General features: G+C 51.8%; 1 protein-coding gene across 2 annotated transcripts; it reads right to left on the bottom strand.

Annotated features, from left to right (window-relative positions):
- Positions 1 to 164: 164 nt before the first annotated feature.
- On the bottom strand, positions 165 to 8,016 carry LOC308227387 (dynein light chain 2, cytoplasmic; the record flags this gene model as incomplete). 2 transcript variants are annotated; one of them, XR_013958058.1, is made up of 3 exons in its annotated part: positions 165 to 761; positions 4,373 to 4,511; positions 7,819 to 8,016. XR_013958058.1 is itself a non-coding variant. In XM_080629943.1 (2 exons), the coding sequence occupies 2 exons, from the start codon at positions 4,523 to 4,525 to the stop codon at positions 2,598 to 2,600; spliced, it is 291 nt and encodes a 96-aa protein (XP_080486069.1). In that variant the 3' UTR covers positions 2,051 to 2,597. The 2 variants fall into 2 exon arrangements, 1 of the variants encoding a protein (XP_080486069.1); XM_080629943.1 differs by lacking the exons at positions 165 to 761; positions 7,819 to 8,016 and adding an exon at positions 2,051 to 2,735 and having other exon boundaries at positions 4,373 to 4,525.
- Between the last annotated feature and the right edge of the window lie 1,672 nt (positions 8,017 to 9,688).

Here is a 9,688-nt window from a genome sequence, read left to right as displayed (position 1 = left end):
GAGCATCATTCCCAGCTTCCCCAAAGGAGAAACCACCTCTGCTTTTCAGCACTGCCAGGCGTAGGTTACAGCAGATTGCCTGTGTGTAACAGCCACACTGCTGCCTGCTCAGGAGTTTTGGGTTCAGCTCATTTTAGAGCTGCTTTGCATGAGTCATGGCTGTCTGCAGCTCAGCTTCCCCTCCTTTCTCATGCTGGTGTTACTGTCCCACAGCATAGCTGTTACACTACAGCGCTTGGCAGGCGCCCACACCGTCTCCAAAATACCAGGAGGCCACAACCCCACATTTAGGTTGCATCAGGAGCAAGATAGCAAGCTGAGGGGGTTGTTTAAGGCCAAGCCCACAGTCCCTGCACTGCTGGAGGCATTAAATATACATCAGCTTCAGACAACCGGCAAGAGTTTTAGATCTCACCTTTCTACTGAACGCAGGGAGGAAGCCTGAAGGGGAATCCTGAAGGGGAAGCCTAATTCCCTGCAAAGCGGAGATATAGCTCAGAGTATCCAGCAGGCAGGGCCTCAGCTGCTATAGCACCCCATTTGACAGAGGTCATTAAGAGATTCGGCCCAGAACCTGCACATCCAGGTTACTGGGCACAGCAGCATCCCATCAGAGCTGCAGCAGACACACTCCCCTCAGTCCCACCATCTGGAGCAGGGTTGGAGGCAGGCTGGAGGTCAGCACCAGCACAGATTGGCCACATGCACTCCCCAGGCTCAGGTTCTCCCTCTGCAGACATGCCTCCTTTGGTCAGTAGCACCTTCAAGGGAAAAGAACTCACTGCTCACTCTCTGTGGACAAGTGCTGGCTTTGCTTGGGACAGCCGGTAACGAAGAAGAAACTAGAGGCTGTTTAAATGTGTCAATTCACCTTTAATGTTTGAAAAAAAGGAAAAAAAATCAATGGTATTTGAGCCATTGCAGTTATGAAGGGAACAGATTTTGCTTCACGAGAGACCGTGAACAGATTCACATTAGACTCATGCTTGGAAAAAACCAAACCCGAAACATTCTCCTTTCAGACCCAGAGTGGAGTTCTGAATAGACAAAGACCACACGAGTGCCCCAGACAGTCCAAGGCACATTACCCCAGTGCAGACATTTCCATCAACGTGAAATTATGACAGCTACATTCCTTCTAGTTACAACATTGTTCTATCGATATTACAAAATTAGGCATATTTTGGATTTTGCACAGAGACAAGAAGGACTTTTACTTCAGGAAGTCATCAACCTGGGTCATTGAGTCTTTTCACAACAAAGAGTTCCCTTCACTCTGCTCTTTATCCCCCAGCAATGACTTATTACCAACACGAAGATCATCTCAGTGACACAACTTAGGTGCAACCAGCCTAGTGATATTGCCTATGCATTAGTTAACAAACCAATAAATAGACCCAATGACAAGCACCAGGTATTTACTTGCCATCACACAGCATTTCTCCACACCCAGATAAAAGAACTTCCTGCAGCATAATCCAAAAGTCAGTACATACTAAGACAACATCACTGCTGAACCTACTGGAGACCAAGACATTTGCCTGCCTTTGAAGCAGATGTCACATGAGTTTCCTTCACACAAACATCACATGTAAGTTTAACTTCTTGGTACTGTGCTTTAAGAACAAAAGCAGATATCAGAACATGGAGGACACTCCTCCAGAAATAGCTTATCAGCTACAGAAAATAAAAAAAGGAGACAGTGGCCACTTACAAGTCTTCCACATGACTAACTTGCTTTAAGGAGAGCATCGAGTTAAGGCAGTGTTGAGACAACTGGCTAAGAACATGCCAAATTGAGCTGTTGTCAGTAGTCACCAATTTGATATCCTACTCCATTGCAGGGATGGGCCATGTGGCTTTAGATCTCAGTATCAAGGTCTAAAGACTTCAGCCACAGGTTGCCACTTTCTGCAGCAAGCAGCAGCTCAGGGGTATGGCTGTTGAAGTCTTCTAGACCAGGCTGAGTTGCTTACAAGTCTAGGTCAATGTTTCAGCAGCGCCAAAAATACAGTGATGGGCACTGAAAGAGAACACAGAGGGTGCCAGCTGCAAGCCTGTTTATCACAGTCCAAGGTGGAGTTCAACTTGTGTGTGAAAGCCACATAATCAAGAGCCACCCCACCAGCTTTCAGGGAAGGTCTAAGTACCTGCACTGAGGTTACTGGGAGAGCCAGCTCTCTACAGTCTGCAGGGTGGGTACAGAGGCTCACACTGGCTTTGCTCCTCTTTACAAGATTAACAGTCTAATAAAACTCGGTAAGGAAGTCAGGATCTTTTGGCCTGCCCAAAGAAGTTTTCCCAGCCTCAAAGAAGGAGTTACCACTGAGGGAGCTGTTGTGGAATAGTTTTATTTCTTCCCACGTAAAGGCCATTGTTTTAAGCATTTACAGGTTTCCTAGTGCAATACAACCAAAAAAAGCAGTAACAAAAAAATGCCGCCTTCTTCCCAGGCAACTAAACAGAAGTAGATTTTTACTGCAACATATACACATTAAATATAGTATACAGTCCATGCAGCGGCACAGCCATGTTAAAGGGAGTCGTGGCTTCAGCCATCAGTGCATTACAGTCCGAATTTCACTTGCTCCTACTTCCTATCCAGACTTGAAGAGAAGAATTGCAACCTGACCCAAGTAAAAATAGATGAAGTGCTTTGTCTCGTGTGTTACATAGCTGCCAAAGTTTCTGCCAACAATGCAGTGCCAAGTTGGGTTGTATTTCTTGTCAAATTCCTGAAGAAAGAGAAGAGAGGCATTAAGGCCAAGAAAGCCCACATGAAAATAGTTCTAAGCACAAATTCTTAGCTGGTTCTGTCCACGCGCTATTGCCTCTCCTCCCACCTCCAGCATCTTTTGATTCCCCACTGCAAGACACTGTCATATTAAGCAACCAGACCTCTGCACTGGATAGTTTGAATGATCGAACACAAGCAGATCACCTTCTGAGACTTGGAGCACCCATCAGCCCTGGCAGAACGAGCAGACACAAGAGCTCTCCTTGGTACAGTCTATTCAAGCCCTGTGTGTAGGCTTGCTCAGGGGAATATTTCTCCTCTCCCATTCCAAACCCACTCACAAAAAATAAGGTTCTGGCATGTCTGTTCCAGCAAAACATTTGAGCTTAAAGGTCACCTAAAATAAGGAAGGAGAAGTCTGGCTTTTACTGTTTGGGTCTCTTCACATAAAGGAGAGAAAATGTGCACTGAAAGCAAGCAGGCAAATTCACAGGCCAAGGCAGCACATGGAGACCTGAGAGGTCGGAGGTGAGCAAGTTGAATGCTGGCTTAATAGTCTTCTATTTAGCAGTTAAGGTGGGGTTAAAGACCATTTTCTTCCCTCTACTTAATACACAACTTCCAAGAACACCCTTTCCTCCACTGAGACAGAGCCAAAAGAACAGACCAAACGTTCAAGATTAAAGCCAGTGTTAGTCCTCACACAGCAGCAAGACAGTTTGAGCTCTTTGCAGGTAACCTTTAAAGTAAGGAAAAGGCTTTCTTGCCAGGGCATAAAGGGCCATCAAATTGCTTTCCTCCTCCCAACACACTCACAGGAAATAAAGGCCAGCTTCTTTTCAGATGCCTTTTTTTGTGCCACTCACTCACTTTACAGGCTGCATTGCCCCAAGCAGTTTGAGAGAAGTCTTGCCTCAAAGTGATCAGAGAGGTTAGGAGACACCTTTGAATCTTTTCTGCTCAAGCTTAGATGACAAGCAAGGCTCAAAAGCCAGGTGCCAGGACTGCACTGTCTATGAAGTCACTTTCCTCCTTCAAAAGCTCTTTGCCTGACCATTCAGAGAAGTGGCTACAGAGGGAACTGACAGCTCCCCAGATGCCATCAAGCATGAGCTCCTGCACATGGGGAGACACCTCTTCCCAAGCCAGGGCAGCTGCCGGCATCTTTTTAAAGCAACACCTTGCACAATCCCACCAGCCAGCACAAGGCCCCATCCTCCTCCACACCACTCACCCCAGAGCCAGGAACACAGCAGGGAGAACTGCACATGCACAGCTGCCCACTTTGAGTGAATCAGTAATCCCACCCTGCACTGGTACTGCAAGTGAGGCAGCAGCATCTCTGGAGCAAGTCCTAAACAGAGAATGCAGCCAGCTCTTTCTAGGCTGGCAAATCCAGAGGGGACAGCACTCAACATTGCTCAGAGCTTGCCAGAGCTCTGCCATAGCCCTTCTCTGACCTTGGAGAAGTCATTCCATCCTCTTGGGAACAGCAGTAAAAAAGCCAAGAAGAAAGCACCTTCTCCCTCCAAACACACACATATGAAACCTCAGACACACAGGCTCACAACAGGAACACATACTTAAGAGCTTCAGGAAGTCTCAGCAAAAGCAACCCCCTCATCCCATAGTTACCTTCTTTATATATGCTGCAATGTCCTTTTCTATGTTGTACTTCTCCATTGCCTGTGTAGCACAGTCCACAGCATCTTGCTGCATGTCCTCAGACATGTCCGCATTCTTGATCACAGCCTTTCTGTCAGACATTGTGAACCTAAGACAGAACATAGAATCCTTTAATTCCTTCCCAAGACAGGAGAAGCTTCCTGTGCATCAGAGGTTGCCCTTTCTATGGCAGGCTGCGGCACAAGCAGATACTACAAGCCCCCTGTTATGGTCAAGGTGAGTTTCACACAGTAGCCTACACTAGTCCCTGTAAGCTAAGGTGCACCTTACAGCTGGAGCACTGTAGCACTGGCACTGTCTGGAGGTTAGATCAAAGATAGCCCAATATCAACACCTGCATTAAATACACGCAGAAAAAGCTGACTGTGTGGGAGGAGACGCGATTTGCAGAGAGCCAGAACCCTCCTATAGATCAGTAAGCTAAAGCCAAGTTTGCCTTCCAGGAGCACCAGCAGTTTGGAGCATCATCTGTTCAGAGCCTTGCAAGATCCCAGACTGCCCATCACCAATAGGGAGGCTCAGGAAGCATATGTTAGCAGCAGTGCTTTTACTCCACCACCATCCCAGGTGTTACAGTTACCACTGCTAGTTTAGCCTGGAGGGAGTGGTGGTGTTCCACATTCAGCCTATCATCATTCCCTCAACCTCACTGCTGCTTTGCCACAGAAACCCAGACTTCAGCTGTTCCCATGGGACAAAGCTGGTCTGACAAGCTTGAAACAGGTTAACATCATGCTGCAGCTTAGAAACAGGGGCAGGGGAAGCAAGCCCCACCACAGAACTGGCACAGCCAGGGCTTGGCAAAGCAGCCTCCTTTTTGCCCTCCCACCTGAGAGCCACACCACAGATGCTAGACACCAGCATGCCAGTGCTAGTAAAACTCAAAACCTGCATATTACAGCTGAGCATGCAGCCCCCTTCACTCTGTGTTAGTTCAGGTGCGTCATACCAGTCCCTGAAGCCACTTACACATAGATCTGCCATGGCCTTCCCACGGAGACATTGAGCACTGGAAAACTTCCAGCACAGTCAGTATTATTGTAGAAAACAGAAACTGGGCAATCACAGCCCTGCAGCTTTTCTTCAAGCAAAGGCCACATGCTTGCCTTGCAGAAGGAGCCCTGTGCAGTCCAGCCTCCAACAGACCCCTGGGCCCCCCAGCCACACAAGGCCCAGTCAGGAGGCATGTTTTATCTGGGGGACCAGTCAAGCAAAGGTCTTCATCAAGAAGGACCACAGCTGCTCACCTTGACAGCAGCTCTTGCCAGAGCATGTTAAAACTGTGGGAATAAGCTCCCTAATGAGAAGGAGTACCTCCAATTAAGCCTGCAAAGCACCATTAAGTTTCCAAAATCTTTTTACAGCCCTCTAAGTCTCGAATGATACTACCAAGCATGTTTTGAAATAGTGAAACTACACATTTTTAGCTGTACTGGGGAGTGAAGAAAATCTGCTGCAATGATCACTTCCTGGAATAGTCCCAGAAAACTGAAGGAGTAGCTTTGTTACAGCAATTAAAGGAGCCTGCTATCCAGAGAGAAAGAGAATCCACTTACATAATTGCAGCCCTATGATTACAATACTTCAATTCTTCACTCTGCCTGCAGTTGAAGGCTTCTATTGCAACCTTAATTTATACAGTTTAGATACAATGTTTAATAGAGCACTGCTATTAACATACGCTAATAGCATCAGGAGGAATGACAGGAACTGAGCTCAAATGCCAACAGAGAGCACACGCCCCTACCACAGCTCTGGAAAAGCTACTTCCAGGCAGCTTGCTCCCCTCCATGTTGTGGTTTAAGCTGGGGGCCAGAAAGCCCAGCAGCACAAGACACAGCTCACAACAGCCCAACTAACTGCCTGTAGATTTGGATTCACTATCCAGGAATGTGGCTATCACTTAGAGAAAGTCTTCTGGGGGTTCAGCCCACAGGAACAGGGAAGTAGTAGAAATTCACTCGTGGGTCATTCTTCCAGGAAAGCTTCTTTGGAGGAAGAAGAGAGGCAAGCTTTCACACACATCAAGCCTTCGCACACCTCTGCTACACACCGAGTTCAGAGGGCCATTACATAACCAGCCACAGAGTGACCTGCAAAAAGCATCTTCCTTCCTCATTGTTTAGGCAAGGAGCATTTCAGTGCAGGCCCGTGCTGCCAAGGGCCAACAGCGCCATAGAAAAGGAGAATGATTCTCCTTCAGTAGAGCTGCAAGTGCTGCCCTCCCCAGCACCACATTCCTCCAGGGCACAGCATCCTTCACAGGCCAACCCATAGCAGGGGCTGGCAGCTGACAGTGCTGCTGCAGAGAGAGTCCCCTGCACCCATCGTGGGGCAGGGAGCAGCTCCAAGGGTCACTCCATTCCACCCCCCTGCACAACACAGGGCAGGGCCACAGTCCCAGCTCATTACCCCACGGGGTTACAGAGGCATCCTCCCCACAAGCAGCCCAGCAACACCACATACACCTCTTCTGCCTAAAATCACAAGATCATGGCTGGCCCTCAGGGCCTCACTACCTGAATCTGGCCCTCTCAGACAAAAACCACAAGGCCTCTGCATCCAGCCCAGGACAGGGTTAGGAGCAGAAGTAGTACAGCTCCAGCCGCCACCCCTTTCCCAGCCCAGGGCAGGATGCAGTCTTGAGGAAGAAAAGGCCATAGCCCCAGCAGCCACTCCAGAGCAGGATGAAGTCCGGGGATGGGGGGGTGAGGCCCAAACCAACACTCAACCCTTCCCTCACCAGGGCAAGATGAGCTCTTAGAAAGAGTGTAAGAGCCAAGTCCAGCATCCAACCACTCCCCCAGCAGGACAGTGATGGGACTTTGAGAGCTAAATGGTGCTCAAGATCAGCACCGGCTCCTTCCCTCACCAGGACAAGATGCAGCTTTGGAAACGGGATGAGACACAAGCTCCCACACGCACTCTCTCCCCCACTGGGCAGGACAGGGCCCAAGTCCAGCATCCACCACTTCCCCACCAGGACAGCACGGAGCCCGAGGGTGGCGATGAGGCCCAAGCCCAGCACCTACCGCTCCCTTAATCACGACCCTAGAAACGGGGTGCGGCACAGCCCCTTCCCCACCACGGCACAAGAGGGCCCGGGGAGACGCTCCCAGGAGCCGGGCGCATGTGCAGGCCCGAGCCCCGCGTGACCTTCACGGGGGGAGCCCCGGGACCGCCCGAGGCAGCGGTGACCTTGCCCGCAGCGAGGCCGGCAACAAACCACCGGGGCGTGGCGGGCTCCGAGCGCCGCCGGGAGCTCCTTACAGGCCGCAACCGCCGGCCGGCCAAAGCCGCGACCCCCGCCTCCCTCCCGGGCGGCCGCGCCGCCACCTCCTCGCACACGGAGCGACCAGCACCCACCACCCGGGTCAGCGGAGGGTGCCGCTCACCTTCACAGTGACAGGGCCACCCCGGGAGGGCGAGGCACGGAAGACAAGGAGGTGTGAGGAGGCCCAGAACCGCTCCGCCTCAGCCCGCTCCGCTCCCTGCGCCGCGCCGCGCGCTCTGCGCCTCACCGCCGCGCCGCGCTCAAATACCGCCCCGCCCGCTGCGGCGCGCGGCCCGTCTCTCTCCCATTGGCTACACCGCCCGGCACGCCGCGCTCCTATTGGCTGAGCTGCGGCGCTACCCGCCGCCCCGGCCCGTCCGCCCGCGCTGTTCTGCCTACATCCTGTTTCATCCCACAATGCAGCGGGGCGAGCGCGGGGCGGGGCCTCGCGGGGGCGGGGCTACCCCAGTGCTGTGAGGGGACGGGACCCGGAGTTGCGGGACTCCCTTGAACGGCCCCCGATCCCGGGAGGGCTGATTCTTTTGGAGCGGTCTCTGCTGCCCTAGGGAGCTATGGGTCCTCTGCAGGAGTACTCTCTGCCGTGGGGACCCCGATCCCGGGGTGACCGAGAGCCCCTGAGAGGGACCGACTGCCTCGGGTAGAGCTGATCGCCTTCGGCGTAACTGCTGAACTCTGTTCCCCATGCAGCGCTTTGATACCCTGGTTTGCATTACTGCTCTGCCTGAAGTAAAGCCGTAGTAAAGCTCAGCTTTAGTAAGCCAGCAGGTGCCAGTGCCATCGGAGCAGGATGAAGGGCTGATCCAGTGGTGTGTATCCACCACAGCATCCCTGTGGCAGGATCCTTGCGGCAGGCAGGGGCTGGCAGTCAAACCTCATGCTGTCGTTGTGTGCACACCTCAGGGTGGGAAACAGCAAAGGAGACTCATGCTCATAACCACAGCGATGGAGCACCCAGCAGGATCCTGGCACACTGCCGCGATGCTGCTGCTTTGGCCCCTTGGAGCTCCAGGCACGCACCTGCCCCATGGACCCGTCTGCCATGGACACCGGCCAGCTCCTGCTTGGGTTGCTCCATTTAACCTGAGCAGAGGTGCTGAGTGAAAGGAACCACCTGAAGAAAAGCCTGGCAAACACAGTCCCTGTTCCCTGCTGTGAGCAGTGGTGAGATGGAGACGGCGCTGCCTGCGCTCATCCGGCTCTTAACAAGACCAGTTTTAATTGCACGCGTGGCCTTGAGAACCAGGTACTGAAATCTATCTAATGTGATTGCGCAGGGAGGGCAAGCCTACAGCTCGTAGCACTCAGGGGACAGGCTGGAGTTCACTCCATGGCTGTGTATTTGCCTCCCGAGCAGGCAGCCCATGAATGGGCCGATCCTTTTTGGCTAATGAGATGGGTATTTCATGGTGTGACCTTTGCAGCCTCTGAGGCACTGGTCAAAACTCCTGCCAGCAAATAAGATATTTACTATTCCCAAAAAGACCTGAGCTTCAGCAGTAAGATTGCAGGAGCCAGAGAGCAGCACAAAAAGTGAGGACTAAGGCTGCACTAAGTTTGTAAACCCAGTGCTGGTGGCACAGGACCTGCCTTCAGACAGGTAATATGAGGGCATCAGCATCCCCTCAGACCCCAAATGCATCAAGTGCATCAGTTGGGAATGGCTGTGGGTCCCTGCTCTCTGCCTGGCACCACACACAAGAGCAGTGGACATCCCGTGACAGGATCAAGAGCTGCTTGGGCCGAGAAGTAAAGTGTCAATAAGTAAATACACAGCCAGAGTAGAGGGCTGGGCTGCAGCCATCAAATTGCTGCCTCAGGCTTAAACACAGAGATCCCTCTGCATTGCTCTGAGAAAGAGCTGATGCTCTCCCTGCACCCCTGGAGCAGTGTTTTTCCTGCTTTCTCCTGCAGGTTGGCTTTCCTTGCTCCATCTGCAGGAAGGGGAGCGGGCAGTGCCCATCCTGCTGGGA

Source organism: Psittacula echo (genome assembly GCF_963264785.1).
Source record: "Psittacula echo genome assembly, chromosome: 15".
Taxonomy (NCBI): Eukaryota; Metazoa; Chordata; class Aves; order Psittaciformes; family Psittacidae; genus Psittacula; species Psittacula echo.
The sequence above is the reverse complement of the archived record's forward strand: the minus strand, read 5'-3'. Positions and strand labels throughout refer to the sequence as shown.